General features: G+C 38.5%; 1 protein-coding gene across 1 annotated transcript in view; it reads right to left on the minus strand.

Annotated features, from left to right (window-relative positions):
- PTPRM (protein tyrosine phosphatase receptor type M) overlaps positions 1–17,055 on the minus strand; it is a 509,987-nt gene that overhangs the window by 162,974 nt on the left and 329,958 nt on the right. The window contains exon 15 of the mRNA XM_075706282.1: positions 3,502–3,634. Coding sequence (XP_075562397.1) covers positions 3,502–3,634 — 133 coding nt within the window. The remainder of the gene's footprint in view (positions 1–3,501; positions 3,635–17,055) is intronic.

Below are 17,055 nucleotides of genomic sequence, written 5' to 3' on the forward strand. Positions count from 1 at the left end.
GTCTACATTACATGACATCTTTATGCAGGAATGTGGTTGAATGGATAAAGAAAAGATAGAACAGAACAGATAAAGAACTCTGAACAACCAAGTGGGGAGAAAAACAGGAAAGCATCAGCAGTCTTCCCCTGACCCAGGTGACAAGCATACAAATCTGGTTTACTTTAGTCAAAGACTGAGTGCCCACATAGAAAATGTTTTAGTGTCCATGATGTTCCTACCCTCATTGGTGACTCCATACCATACACTGAATAGTTAGGCCACCTAATCTCTCTGTGACCCAGTTTATAATAGAATTACTTCAGAAGACCACTATATGGTGAAATTAATATCACTATTGATATTTGCAGAACTTCTCTACTTACTGCTTTGATAGTGACCATATCCAAAATGTGTCTGTGCTGCACTGAAAACTCTGCTTTGAATGTTGGTCTTCCCTACTTGGCTACTGAATTAAAAGTCAAAGAGGCTGATCTGTGAAAATCTGTGGTGCCTGGCACCCATCAAGCAAAGAATGGTTGCTGGATGAAATGAGGTGGCTATTAAAGGAATACCTTGGACAAAGTCATGGTTATCATGTACAGTAAAACTGCTTTCCAAATCTCTTGACAATGGAAAGAAATGGTTTGAAATTAAGTTAATTAAGCACTGCGAAGCCCCAGAGACAGAGTAAATTTAATCTGCTGGTGAGATCTGGACATCAAGTTTACAAGGACCCATTTCTGTGAAAGAATGAATAACAGACCGTATATGCCTTGGGATACGCCTTGGGAGAGTGGAGTGTGAATGGGATATTGTAGCCAACTGTAGGCAAGACAAGTTTCAGAGCATGTAGACTCAGCGCGGTGAAACCTAGCATTGTTGGCCAGAGATTCTGCACGTAATAGTGCAGAGAGCAAAGTGGCTCTCAAGGGGACGGTGCCAGTGAATTACAAGGTGCTATTTTATTTTTCACTCAGATCTTTACTCCAGTAAAACTCCTGATAAAGTAAATGAAATAAAATGATCAAGTGCAGTAGTCAAATGACACGCTAGTTTGATAAGATTGTTTCACAAAGTAGCACCTAAAGTATAATAAAACTGCGAAAACACTACAGTTGTACTAAGCTTGCAGAATGATTTATACATTTTCTTCAAATGCATAATGTATACACAGTAACTGAACCAAGGTGAAACCATAGGGGCTCTCAGCAGCATAGTGAATTAATGCACCAATAACAATCTATTGAATAATCGGTTCATCTTTTGCTTAAGTCATGAGTGTAATTGTATTCAAGACCTTCCATGCTACAGCATCTGCTTTAGAGGTCTGGGACACAATCTACTTACCTCCTGAAACTCTCATTAAAGCCTAGTCACATCCTGTTACACAGATGAACCATTCTTACTTTTAATATTCACTTCAACTCATTTCACAGTTTGTTTTGTTCAAGGCTGCAGCATCATTCTGGGATATGTTTAAGTTATTGGTATCATTCTTTCTGTACTACACAATGAAATTGTATGTATTTGGTAACAGAGTTCCTGGACTTGTACTTTCAGTAGTTTCATCTCTGTCACAAGCAGATTTATTCCAAACCCCAAAGAAGCTCACATAATGCACTTTTCTTCTATGAATAATAATTACTGTGCTGTGGTAGACAGAAGGAATCAAGTATCCTTCTGCATTAACGTGCAAACACTTAGGATTCGAGCCTTCCTGCCTCTAACAATTAGATTATCAAAGAGCTTTTCCCTAGAGAATGAAGCAAGAGCTGGTATAGCATCCATTTAGCCAGAGACCCTGACACCTTATTTACCTTGAAACTATTTGGATCATTTTGCAGTGCCCTCCCTTCAAGAATAAGAAGAACTTGTCTCCCTTGGGTGAATATATTCTACCTTTGGCACAAACGCTTAAGGAGAGGCTCAGAACTGGAAGAGTGATGAATGCTGGTCAGGAATTGTGTGAAGAAGGATTGGGCAGACAATGCGAGAAGCCTTCCTCCCTGCATGCCAAGTGCTGTGTCTGGCCCTAGGGAGGAGTTTGGGAGTTCAACTGTTAAAATTGAAGGTATGAATGATTCAAGAAATCAGAAGTGGGAAGAAAAAAGTACTGCAAAGTCAGAACAGATTTTAATTCTGCTACACTGTACTCTATTGAGAAGATTTGGTTACTGGGGTAATTTCATTGCCCCAGCCAGACTCACCCTGGGGCTTAAGTCTCAGTCTCTCTCTATGGCAGCTTTTGACTGCTTTACCTACCTCTCGTCGTGACCTAGCTCTCAGCCCTGGCCACAGCAAGCCCTTCGCCGCATAGAGCCATTCTAACTCATGGCCCTGCTTCTGTCTTCAAGGAAAGTGAAAAGCAGCTACTTCTGTTGCGTGCCCTGAGGCACCATCAGGCAGCTGCCTCCTTAGCTGTGCCCCTCCACTGTTCAAACTCTGGAAGAATGTCAGGCAGCTCAGGGGTTTGGGGTTTGGACTGTCTCAGACCTGCCATACTAGTCAAACATACAGTTAAATCACATAGTGTTAGGAGGAGCAAAATCGGGCCAAGGTTGCTCTCAAAGGAAGAAACCAGGATAATACAGGGTGACTGGCAAGGAGGTGCGGGGGGGACAGTAAGAAGACTATGGCAGACGTGGAAGGAGAATTCATGACTCAGCCCCTTTACACAGCTCTCGCACATTCTCAACCCCACCTCTACAGCTGCAAATCTCACATCACTCAGGATATAACCTAAAACCTTAATTCTATTTGCTAATGAATTTCTCCCAATGTAGACACAGCTTCTATCATCACACAGATTTTTTTCTTACCCGTCCCACCTCCCTAGCTATGAGATATTTTTCCCTTTATTATTTTTCCTTTTACAGTGTTGAGAAAGGCAACCAGGTTTAAAAACCTTACACTTCTAATGTTGTAGCAGTTATCACATGATATTCAAAGCAAAACAATCTCAATGCATGTGTGTGTTGAAGAGCATTTGAAAATATTCAGCACCATTGTAACATTTTCATTTATTTTCAGGGAATGAAGTTTATGCAGAACAATATAGACCCCATTCTTAGCACAAATTACCTTAGCTCTAGTTCCTGTTTGACTGAGGATTTCTTTTACACTCGAGAATAAAACTACATCTAACTTTCAGCTGATCTGTTGAATAGAGTGGAGACTCACACTTTCAGGATAGAGATACCGTTCTATTATTAGAGTCCATCATGCAGTACTAATGCATAAAGTGCTAGAATCATTAACCTCGAGTTGTTTTTCTTCTATAACAAAGCCACAAACATTAATTCATAGAAAATGCTGTGGGATGAAACAGATACTGTGGTTTTATGAAAACCCAACAAAGCTTTGGGGGTGGGAGGGAGCAGTACTTTAGTACTTCCGTACCTAAACTCTGTGGCAAAGGGCACAAAGGTGGCTGGATACTTTTGCCGATATCAAACAGAACTGCCGTAGGAGATGCTGTGATATGAATATGTACATAGAAAACATCTACTAATTGCTCACCTTTTCTTCATTACCAGCACGACCCCCAGAAATATAATGACAAACAGCAAGATGCCTGCAATGACGCCAGCAATTTTAACAGTATGGTCGGTCTGCTTCTCAGGCTCTGGGTCCGGTTTTCGAGTGGTAGCCCCTATGGAATCAGTAAAAGGAAAAGAGAAGAGAGAAAAAGAATAAGGATGTTATTATTTCGATGTTTATACATTCCACCTACCAATGTCATTAGCCTTACTTAGGGCCAACAGATATCAATGCTTGATCTTTTAAGAAAAAATCCTCCTTTCATATGCATTGACAGGAATATAATTCTTCATATTGTTCCAGTACATTTTGCAAGACCACAACACAGGTGGGATACCACTGCCAGCCCTAACCCTTTCATAACAGCCTCTTCACAGATTCACAAATTTCTATATTTTCATTATCTGTGCTAGCTCCCTTTTCTTTCTGCCATTTAGAAACTTGCTAACAACACAATAACTATCCTAAGCCTTTATCCAAATTTGATTTGCTGGAACATTCCTCAATTATTTTTCATAAATGAAGCTGTAATTCCATAACATATTAGCTTAAACACCTGGAAAAGTGAGATAAGCTCATTTACCATGCATTTTACCCGCAATTGTTTTTTACACAATAGACTTTTTTTTTTTTGCCTTTGGAAATCTAAATCTAGGTCACATCTGGTAGGCAAAAAGACTCCTTCTAAGCAATTTATTCACAAAGTGGGAAGCAGCTGATGATCACACCACTGGCACCCACATTTAATATCTGTTTAAATGAGATAACCAGTGCCTTACAGCAGCTACTGTCTTAGCTCTTCCAGCTTCTCCATTTAAAAAAAATAACATCATTTGTACTGTTTACTGTATAATGTGATGGAACGTCAAATCCATGTCTGATGAAATATCCATTTCCTCTACTAAATGAGTTCAGGATGAAAAATGTTAAGGAAGCAACATTCAATTCACTAAAACTGATATTATTTTTTTTTATGGACTTCCATTTTTTTTAAATCAAAACATGACAGCATTCATCATATGAGGCACCATGCCATAAAGTGGACACAGGGATTTATGGATCACTTTCCTGCTGTAGCTTTTTTGGGAAGGGAGAAGGAAGAGTAAAGCCTAAGTGAAATGTAATATTTTAAGACCACATTCTTATCTCATTGTCTAGGTTTCACAGAGGATTTTGAAAGCATCAATTATATTTTACTTGTTTCTTCACTTCCTTTTTTTGGAAAGAAAGCAAATTAGTGATCAATTTACATGCAGAGATATTTTCTGAAAAATCCAATGAAAAATTTCCAATGTTTCTTCTCAGTTGTAACCAGGATATTCTAAGATGGTGAGTACTTCTGAGTGCCCACAGTTACACTTTGGGCCTACATCTTCAAAACTCCTTACCAGGAGGAATGCCAGGAAAACCTGGCAATTTGTGTTGCTGCCAGAAAAGGTGATAAGCTTTAATCAAAATATATCTAGAGCTAACTGCAGGAACTAGGTTCTCTGCAAAATTCTGGCCATGGTACTTCGTGTGAGTGCTAAGTCAGAGAAGATGATCTGCTGCCTGTCTCTGTGCCCAGTCCCACCAGAATATTAGTTAGACAGCAATACACTGTATTGTTAATACAGAATACAATTCTGAATTAGTAAAATTCTTACTTTGTATGAGTAAAGGTAACAGAGTCTGGCTCTGTATTTTCTTCAATGCAGATGCATAAAATTCTGTTATATACAGTTCTATTTTTATTTTCCTTGTGTCATATATAAATAATTTTGTTAAACTCTATATTGCTGTAATCTGCATGGCACTCAAAAGTGTAGCAGATATTTAGAAGACATCTAGAGTGTCTTCATGCAAAAGGCAACAGTTGAGTTGAACTTGGCAAACAGGAAGCAGTGAATCAAGTATGATGCAAATGGTAAGACATGGTAAGGACTTCACAGTCCGCTTCTAAATCTAAAACCCAAGCAAGGAAGAATGCAAAGTCAACAACAAGCAATATCTTTTTAGATGTAATTTCTAAGACTGCTTCCTTCCAAAGTCTATTCTTCATTATCTCCTTCAGACTACCTCACCCTAGTGGAATACTCATTGGTAATGCCTTTTTAAAATCAAATTCTGCCTTATGGTTTCATTCCTTTCATTAAGGCTTCCAGTGCTAGTCTTAGGATCATGAATGCTAAACATGAAAAGTAAGTGAAGGCAGCCTTGCTACATTTTCACATAGAACTCTCAACTATCTGACATGTTTTATCTCAGTGTCATGTCTCTCTTTGACGGCGCAGGGTCCTCACTTCAGTGGAACTAACTAGACTTACACTATGCAGAGGAGACAATATCAAAATCGTATTCAGAGCACACACATTTTCTGCGTATCATGGAGCGCAACTTTCATGAAATGCCTTCAATGACACAAAGCACTACCCTCTTGGGAGTCATGGACAAGCTGGGGAATCCACCACTATTGCAAATTCTCCAAAGAAAGCCTACACAAGAAGAGATACAGAGCCTAACATCAGGATACTGAAACTCCCATATTGCATCATCTATTGATTATCCAAGTTGAGGGATCATCTCAAATTGTCTAAGAAAAGTGCGTGTAATGCCACCCCGAGTTAAAAATAGAATAAAGCTTCCCACCGTGATGGATTCAGCCTGAGTGATAACAGAGATTATCTTAAACTGGAAACATGATGTTTGACATGTCTTTTAAAAACTCCTATCATTAATTATTATACAAAACAACATATTGGCATTATCTCAGTTCTCCTTTAGTTCCATTCAGCATCTCATTCAGTCCCTGACTGAATGTTGCTCCTTTCTTGGTGTCAGTGGGTTCCAAAATCCACTTGGGTAAATGAACCAAATTTGCCACCTTTCACCTTTCTTGAGCATCCTTTGAGTCTTTTAGTATTAGAAATTCTGGATCAACTTTCTTAATTTTATTTCATATTGTTTATTCCTTTAACATACCTCAGTTTTTCTACAACAGGATTTTTAAAAATTGTTGTGTTCTACCCTGTTCTTTATCTCCCTTAGCATTCTGTTTAGTTTTATTTCAAGATCAGATGGACACTGAACAGGTCACTGGTGCATTGTTTACAGTGAAACCTGCACCCCTTTCTTCAGTGCAGTGTTCAATTTTGAACCCTTTACAAGTTAGAAGTCATTCAAATTTACCTCTGCTGAACACTACATAGCATTTATCAAGACTGAAATTTGAGTTGGTACTACCGCTTTATTCAGTTTGCTTTTGTCCTGCTGAAATTCTTCACAGTCCTGTGTGAATTCTGCTAAGTCACATCACCAAGCATCATACTCAAAAGCTGCTGCCTCAACACTCACTCTTACATGTATTTAATAGACAGCATATAATATTAAATGCTTAAGTGCATTAGCTACGATAAAAGCTGGCAGTTTACTTCTCTCCGATATCGGTCTGATAGGTAGATTTTGATCCAGAGTAATATTTGTCTCTCACCTCATAATGACTTCTTAACTGACTTTTAACCTGTGTGCCTGGCTACACAGGCAATTGCACTGGCACCATGGAGAGAAAGGTGACTGCGTGTAAGAAGCAGCTAGGGGCAGTAGTTCTGAAATTCATTTTGCCACTTGATAAACTGCAATGTCAATTTGTGCTTTTAGTTTTGTTTGCAAGTTTTCAAGACAGATTTGGAAAATTACTATTGCAAGTTTAAAAAAATGATGCTATGGTTTCTCTTTTACTCTGCTGTACTGACACATACCAAAAAAGTGAGTGAAATGTAATCTTTCTTTACAGAAACAGTGTTAACTATACACTATAGTATCATGATATTTTAGTCCTGGCATTTTATTCTATTTATTATTGTTGTTTCAACCAGTTTGTCTGACATGGTAATTTTTAATTTCCTTGATCACCCTAGAGCCTTTAAAAATATATAGCTACAGGACTAGAGGAGTTCTACAACTCCAATAAAATACCTGTTTTTAATGACAGACTGCATATGTTGCCAACAGCTGAGCTAAGCCCACTGCATTCTACTCACTACACTGGACCTAATGACTGACTTGGGGTTTTTTTGTTCATTTTACTTTTAAGCTTTTGGTTCTACCCTTGCACACAGAAGCCTGACTTTAAACTTTGCACAAAAACCTCACTTCTGTTTTCTTTCTGAGACTGGGCTAGTGGAGTTAGAAGAATCAAGGCCAAACTGACACATATACTGTGATCCACCTCTAGAAAGGCAATAGGTCAGCAAAGAGCAGCGAGTGCAGGACAGCTCAAGGGAGCTGCTTAGAAAATGAAAGGACAAGGAAATGTTTCCTGCTGGTTTAAAAAGGATTAAGGTGCTGACTTTGGAAAGTCCTTACTTGATGAGAACAAACTAGAGCACTTCCTGCCAGAAGTGAAAAACAGACATACACTTACAGATAAACCCCAAGGTGCCACAAAAGCCAGCAAAGTATTTCCACAGGCTTCCTGCACTGAATAAAGTGGTAGACAGTAACATTGTTTCATTCCATACCCTTAGTTATTTAGTTTTCTAATTAATCTCAGCAATTCCAATTTCCCTTTTACTTATTTGTTTTTCATTCTTTCTGGTGTTCCCTACAGCAGCATTTAAAATGTGAAATATCTTTTTTTTTCTTCACTTAGAAAGAATGGCATTCAGCTGGCCTGATTAATGACTTTCCCTCATGGGTCCCATTTTGTTCACTACTTTGCAAGACCCAGTGATAATATTTTTAAGTACCATCCATGAAACACCTAAAGATTTTATTTAACTTATTTTGGACTCTCAGACCTATTCCATGAAGTTTTTCTTAATACTGGAGTCTCCTTTTCTGAAGTTTAGTGATTCCTCAGCCACTTCTTGGCATCTCAACTCCTCTTCAGATTGAGAACTGAATTATATTCTAGTTGCTAATATTTAGCGTCAGCTATACTGTGAATTCTTAAATTACTTCATACAGTGAAATTCCTATTTCTGTACCACAGGTTAGAAGACTGGGTAAAAAAATTCCTTCATCTTTGAAGAATTTCTAGTTCTCATCAGAGATATACAGGTCTGGTATTAGTATTATAGGAATAATTTGTGCTTTTCAGAAAATGGTTCTGCCACTTCCTTGGGTGTAAAATTTCCCTTTCTCTTCTCAGAAGGCACAAGTGCCGCGTTATTGAACAACCCCAAAACATCATAAACAATAATCTCCTGTAGGTAGTTTATGGATGGAAAATTTTGAGCAGAATTATTCCTCATTAAAATGGAAGCTGAGACTATTTGCTGAATGAACAAGCCAAGCAAAATATCATTCTTTTAACTTACATGCAAGCGTTATCTTGTTTTTCAAAACCAATGAACGTGTTCTTCAGTAAAAGAAATGGACCTCTACCAAATTGAACAAAACCTCTCTCTCCTTCTCTGTCAATGCACAAAGTTTGGACTTGCTTTTCAATGCTTATTAGTCCCTTCTAAAAAAATGTAGTTAGAAATGACTAACCTTTGTATAAAAAAGAATGACCAACAAAATAACCCTTGCTCAACAGTCTAGGAGCTGCTAGTTATACTTTCAAAGGAGTAAGATTAAAGCTGTTAGTACTAAAAACTAGCTATAGGTTGTTTTGTCTAAAGTGATCTTTAAAAAAATCCAGATGTTTCTTCTATTTGAGTCAACAAGTAATCCCTTCCTTTAATTAACTAGACTGGTCTCACTTTATTTCTCCCACTCAAGGCTGAACATAGTTGTTACCTTTTTACTTCCTTTCCGCAGCTTTAAGCTCTCAAAAGGTACTTGCTTGGTAAGTCACTTGCAAGCCTTTCCATCTGTATTTCATTCACTGGTTTTCCAGTGACTGATGTAATGGCTAACTTTACAAGGCTTTAAAGTAATAATACAGTTAGTCCAGATCATCCTAGTTTCCAGTCAAACTTGAGACTAACTTGTTGTGTTAGTAACTAGCCCATGATTTTTTAATGCAAGCAGTGCGATTCAACTATCACATCTCAGCACTTACTTTTAACTTATTTCACAGAGTGAGTCAGGAAAATGAAACATTATACCCCTGTGTGACAGTTGCACTGTGATTAGGTGGCAGAAACCATGCAAAATGGTACAAGGCAGAAGGGAGGCAGAGAGGTGTGATGCTTCCTTGGAGCACCCATCACTCAGATCCTATTGTCCCTGCCACAAAGTAAGAAGACTGAAAAGATCACAGAACTTAGCTTTAAAGACTCTGCCCATGCTCTCCAAGGACAACACAAATTACAAGGGCTACTTATCATTATTACTCTCTAGTTTTTGTATGACAGTAGGATCTAGAAGCTCTAAATCAGACTGGGAGCCCCACTGTGCTAAGAACAGTGCAAGCACACAGCTAAGCAATCTTTGCCACTAAAAGCATACTATCTAGTTGAGCTAGGCTGTAACAGGCAGGTGTAGTGATTGCAGGTGGGAGGGGGAGGCAAATACCCATAAGAAGATGCATTTACAATACCCAAATAAATGAACACTTCTATCCTTCCTGCTCTTCTAGCTAGCTGGTATCATTCAGCATTTCCAGTTAGTAACACAGTAGAAACAGATCTTCAAGAGTGATTTGAGGGACAGAGCAATGTCTTTATGGATGATGACGTTTAGGGTGTTCCAAGGAAGGAAGTAACATAAAGGTTCATAAGCATAAAGGTAGGAAAAGCAGAGGTGCCAAAAGTAAAGGGCTGGAATAAAATGCAGTATGGCAAAATAAGAAAGTCCACAAATAACGCCTGTGCTACTGGTATGAAAAGAGGTGCTCCACAGAGGTAGGTCCTTCTTATAAATGTCAAATGATCAACAGGAATTCCAATCCTGTATCACGGACTGCAAAACACACATGTACTGGGGCAGTAGTACAAAATATCCAGTTTCCTCCAGAAGTTTCCTCAGCATTTCTACCCCCATCTCCCCCATGACTGCAGAAAACTGTACCCTTATTTTTAAGCCTGTAACAGCATTACTGGTGTTATGAAAAGACAAGCCAGTCCAACAGGCTTTTTATTTGAGTTTCAAGTTCATTCCAGATGCCAGGATTTGTGACTGTCTTGGAGAAGACCCAAAATACATACAGATTTGTAGATGAATTAGATGAATGTAGAATTACCACCCTGGCTAGTCTGTTTATACTGTAAGTGACTGGCATTCAGTCCTCATCTGCTAGCCAGCATGTATTCTGCTAACAAAGTCTTTGTTTTATTACTCCTGGTAGAACTCCAGCTAAGGGAGAAAGTTCTCCCTCCCCTTCCTCATTGTTAGCTTTCAAATCAGCGTTCCTAGTTCTCCTTCAAAACTGCACTGCTTTTTTGTCCATATGGTAGAAGTTACGAGGTGTTGTTGGGCAGGGTATAATTTGTGACAGAAGGTGGTTTTGATCAGTATTTTTTTCAATTTTCTCTCTCTACTCCATGCCTTGAATATATTAGTTTTGTAAATGCCTCAGAGCAAGGTCTGCTTTACTTCTCTTTTTACAGTATTTTCCCCTTTCTGTTCCTGGCTTCTTTTGGAAATGCTCATGTATAAACTGCTTTTTCCACATGGCAGGGATTACATTTTCTTTCTGTTTTGCTGAGCACAAGAGCCATTTAAGTGTTGAAATCAATGTATCCTGATTTTCCCTCCTATGACGTGATAGCACTCACTAAACTATTTTTTGAATGTCTGGGAAAGAGGGCAAACAGCACATATTTTAGCAGGAGAGCATCTTCTCTGTAATTTATGATCATTGGTACAATACATGTTTCTGTGTACAGATCTTCCTTTCCAAAAAAGATTTCTGTACTTCCCTAAGACAACCATGCTGATTTGGTACATTGTTTATTTGCTGTTTTTTAAATGCAGGAAAAACCAGCCTTGTTAAAAGATCTATGCTAAGAAGGGACTATCAAAATAAGGCTCCACTGTGTAACAATAATTATGAATTATTAATTTTGTTTGTGATACTCTTTACAAAAATGTAAATATAAGTGACAAAGAACTGCATGAAAAGAAATGCAAAGAACTACTTCACTGATGAATATGACTCATTTAACTGACTACCAGATGAACTGTATCTCTCACTGGTGCATGATTCATGTTGGTGCATGTGAGCAAAAAGACTTTTTTTGTTAAACATCTGTGTTTCTGGTTGTCAGGAATAATAACATTCTTTACAAAACATGCCTAAAACAAATAAAGTTCCCAGTTTGACACCTATCTTTTGGTCTCATCACAGTCTACATTTTAATGGGATTTTAATCCAGGCTCCTTATACTGGATTTTTCTGGAGACTCTGTTTTTTTAAAAATAGGACTTACAAGAAAACAAGCAAGCAAGCCTTGATAAACAACTCATTTGCTCCTTTGCCACAAAACCACCACCGTTTCTGCTAGCTTTTTTTCCCTTTTCTCTTAATCAAGGAAATTTAAGTAATTACAATTAATAAAAATCTTCCTCTCCAGTGGGCACGCAAGCAGGTAGAAGCCCTCACTCATACTGGAAGAAAGGAAGTGTAAGTCCTCACACTTTAATAGCACTGAGATCACGAAGGGCTGTTTAAAGCATACTCAACAGCTACACCACAACCAGAAATGAGTAACAAGTCCAGAATATACAGACATGGTATATCTCCTTCTTGGAAAGAAATAATTTCCTAAGGAAAAAATATAAAGTCTTTGGAACCTTAAGCTTTTAAGTGGCCCTAAAGGGTACCCCCCCCCCCACACTTTAGTCTATTTTATGAAGAAAAAAGTCTGGTTACATATGTTTAAGTACTCACTCTGTGTGGCCAAAGAAGCAGCCACAATGGTGCACATCACAGACCTTTATGTCAACAAAGGGAAAGGTCATGGCAGCATATTTGAAAGACAGACCCTGCCACTGAAATAAAAGATAAAATCCTCCTGACTATTATGGGAAGATGAAACTGGGCTTCTTTACCAAACTGCTCTCTGACTACCCAAACACAACAAAGGTCAATATGACCTCATGAGATGCAAATTTCTGATCAAGGTCGACTGAGGAGCAATAAGAACAAACTTGCATTGAATTAGCTCTATACATGCAGGTTTTATACCGAATAAGGATGAGGAGGTCTGAGAAAGAGGCACCAGCAAGGGCTGGAACTGCAGGTGGCTCAGTACTTTGAAATGCAGGGCTGGCTACCAGCTGATGCTGTGTGAAAGAGGTCCCACTTGCAGCCACTGGTAGTGCAACAGCACCTTACAAATCTGACTTCTGTGAAAAAGAAATCCTACAGGTATAATGTACAACAAGGGGAGCTTTTATCCCTAAAACATTTGTTTTTATGGTTCTGTACATAACCTCAAGCCAACAGTACTCAGGGTAGAAGAGTGACTCTCTCAAATTAGCTCTAGGGAAATGAAAGCAGTTAGTCCAGACTGATCCTGTCCATGCATAATGCATTTTCTAAGCAAGTCAGCACCGCTTTCTAGCCACTGCTATAGAAGTAGCGGGTAATTTATCATCACCCTCACCAAGGCCATCTGAATTTCACCCATCGCCAAAGGAGATCTCTGTTTGACTCTCATGCTTGCAACACCAGATCTACTCCTGAAACTATACTGAAAAGTGTCAAGAAATATCAGACATCCCGGAAAGCTTATTTCAACTATCTTCTACAAACAGGAAAGGTGTGGATTTGAAGCCTGAAGAAGACTCTGTCCTCTTTAGGGGACATAAAATGTGGTTTTGCTAGTACTCAGTTGGCCTCCACCAGGCAGGAAAGATGTGAAGTCAGATCAGAGTAATGTTTCTGGAGCTGACCCACTCGGGGTGAAACTCAGCTACAGAACTAGATGTTCTTGGCATGGACAAACACAACTGTTTTATTTTCCATCCATGAATGCAAGGGATCACATCCAGCATGGGAACTGAGTAACCTGAAGCTATGGGTAGGAAGTAGTGGAGTGAGGTATTGTCTTCTGATCTTGCTGCCACTGAGGACTTAACTACAGGAACATTAGCGAACAGTTCCAAATGGAAAGTCAGTGAAGATGTGGTTACTTTGCCACTAGGAGGAATGGGATGGGAGGGAGGGGGCAGAAGGACAACGTAGTATAGGAAACCCAGTGGTAGGTCTGCACATCCATGCATTTTTTGGCTTATGCTGCCACTGGCTCACAGATGAGGTTGATATTCATGGTGATTTCCACCACCAGCCTCCCTCCATATTGTATCCCTTATGAAGGGTTCTTCAGAAATCCTTCAAAAGCAATCACACTCTCAGAATTTACTTATCATTACTCACTACCTACCTATTTTCTTAGAGGAAAGCATAATGTAGCTCATTATACTGAAAGACAAATGGAATTATACATGCAATGATGCACGCAGAAAGGTAAAAATATAGTTGTGATAAATTTATAAAAAGCAGGAAAAAAGACATAAAACTTTTTCTTTAAAGCATTTCCGGAGTCAACATTGTTTTGGGGCAGGAAGGTTGGCTAAAGGAACTGGAAAAGAGAATCAGCACAAGAAAGGCAAAATAATTCCACAGAATTCTAAATCTGTCTTTGTGCCAATGCAGTGTAGCAATTCTTTTGTTCACATTTCAGAAGCATTTACAGTACTGCCAATAAGAAACCTTTCCAAACTGAAGTAATGTTAGATGAACCAAGATTCTAGTACCGGGACAAGCATAGACTAGGCCTCTTCTGAATGGCTATCACTGCTTTACATTTCATTTTTCATACATTTCCTGTAGGTTTTAGGGGTTACAGAAAAATCTCCATCTGTCCTACTTGATTAAGAATGCCTTAAATAGTGATTCTTCTCATCAGTTCTTTTCATATCACTTTTAATTATTGGCACATTTACTCATAACCAGAAGCTGTCTAATTCAATGACAGCATACTGAAAAGTGCAAAATATAACCATTTTGCTTCAAAAAGGTTTCAAAAATACTTTGTTTGCTTCTGACCAATGACAATTTACCATTTTTTCCTCTGTTTCCCTTTGTGTTTCCAATGTGAAGTCAAAAGATGAAACAGAACCTGAAACTACTGTATTTCTCCTCTTGTCAGCTTGGAACCATGTGAGATAGCAACGTTCACTCACTTTTATGCAAAGCTGTGATTCAACTTTCATTTGCATGGGAGTTTTCTATTTACACAAAAACTTCTTAGTGGTCAGCAATAACAGGAAATCAGATGAAGAGAAGGAAATGAAAGTTCAAAGTTTTGGAAAATTAAAGACTTGAAAATGCACACATATACTTGAATGCTTTTCCCAGAGCTCTAAAATAATCAGCTCTTGCAGTCAAACTCCTATTACTGCAGAAAAGGACATTTTCAATATAATGTCTGGCGAAGCAGGTGTTAAAAACCCATCAATAACTATACTCGTGGCTTGCATAGTGTTATTACTCCAAGCAGACAAATGCAGCTTAGATATTTATTAAGATTTCAGTTATTTCAAGGAACCTAAACTAAGTGAATTGCTGAAACATTATTTTGCCGAAGGTAGTATGTTCTGTGTCTTCTGATTAAAGTTGACAGTATTCCTCTCCTCTTTGCTGTACTATTCTATTTAACATATTTTAACGTTCACCCATACATTAACACAGAGGTAATCCATGTAATATTGCATTACACATTTGTTAAACTCTCCAGTGATACAAACACCAGATTTGCAGTTCCTAAGAACTACAGGTTATTCTACCCACAACTGATCCTGCATTTTCTTTCAAATTAAAATTCTAATTGCTTAGCATTTTATGAATACAGTCAATAACTACAGATGGAAACATTGAAATTCACAGGTTTTTTTAGTTACTAATTATATCTCTGAGTTTCTCTCTCTTCCCTTGTCTCTCCTTAATTTTTCATTGTGGTACATGCAAAACAAGTTCTGCTTTGAATGTAAAAATCAGAGGCATATTTTTTTATACAGAAATTAAATAAAACACTATATGACATACAGCCAAGCTCTAAAAAATTACCTACTGGTATTTTTGCTTTGTTTTATATTTTCTGCTTCTCTGTAGATTGCTGGTGTTGAAATATTTTGGATTAGATGCGATACTGATCGGTACTACACAGATGGCAGAGACCCCTTCAGTTTCTTAAGAATTTATCCTGGTCACTTCATTCATATTGTTATTTTTATGACTGTGTTTTATGTTTCCATTCTCTGTAATGAGATTAAGGAAAGTGTCCTCCCCCCCAGTCCCACCTCAAACAGCCTCACAGAAATCCTCATATTAAGGTTACACATTACTGAGCAAACAGATTATTCTTCAAGCTAGGATGAACTGAACAGACTCATCTTTAGTGGCTTAAGTTAAATTTTGTTTCGCTCTCTTGATGAAAGAGATACGTGACACTGACACTTGGAATCATATTCTTCTCTCAGCTATGGACTGGAACACTCAAATTTCCAAATCAGTTGTGTACTTTGGGGATGTAAGCTTCTGCAACGACTGACTATTAACTCTGTGGCAACCCACTTTTTAATTCCTCTGGATAAAAGACAAACAGTTTCTACAGTGCAAAATGTACCTAATTAGGCTACTCATCCTTCCTAAAGGGAAGGGAAAGATTGCTACTTTCTTCTAGGTCATGGGATCTTCTCCAGCCGTTCCTGTCCCAGGTCTGTAACACCACTGGCTCTGGTGATACAGTGCCAGGGTAGCTGATAAACCCATACATCCTTGGCCAACCATAAGCATCAATGGCCGGAGCAGAACTGCTGGTATGACCCTCTGCAGTTTATCCCCCCTACTCTCCTGTTTAGGCAGGGGAGTTGCAAAGGTCCCACTGTCCCCAACCCAACCCGTTCAGAGTAAGAGGAGCTGAATGGGAGAAGGTCCTGAACCCCTGATCAGAGCCTCTGACTTTTCTGAAATGACTGGAACGCATTCAAAACTAAGGCTGCTAATTCATTTTCAGAAAACCTTGTAGGAATTCTTACTATTGTAAAACATGAACTGGAGTACTTAATATTGCTAATAGAATCGCATTGGTAACTGACTTCTAATCAACTCAGGTTCTCTATTGTCTACAGCTGGAAAGGGTTTGTATTTATATTATAGGTTATTTCAGCATTTGTGAATTGTTATCAGCATTATTTTTAGGCCCTCTTTGTCTAATCATTTAACTTCAGCTCTTCTTCAGGTGCTCTGTGGAAAGTGTACTTATGTTTAAAATCCTAGATGCTTTGGCTGCACTGTCTTAAAAACAGAAAGCCTGACATTTGACTCTGTAATGTACTAGGAAAAAAAAAAAGGAGAAAAGGAAACAGTAGCTCCCATGGCACTCCTGTATCCTCTTAACATTTTCTTGTAACTATACTGTTTTATAGATGAAACTGTCACTGCAAAAATGACAAATACAACACATAAAAGAACAAAAATGGGCAATAAATCACAAGTGACACTCCAGCCCATTGAAATGCATTCAGCCGGTGCTGCAGAAAGTAGGAAGATTTCCTCTTGCTTTGCATTCTGCCCAGCTGAGCAAGAGTACCAGAATCCTTGAACGATTGGTACAAAAATCGCTGGGGCCATCATGTAAAAACAGGCTTAGAATT

The sequence above is a fragment of the Pelecanus crispus genome, chromosome 2, assembly GCF_030463565.1.
Source record: "Pelecanus crispus isolate bPelCri1 chromosome 2, bPelCri1.pri, whole genome shotgun sequence".
NCBI lineage: Eukaryota > Metazoa > Chordata > Aves > Pelecaniformes > Pelecanidae > Pelecanus > Pelecanus crispus.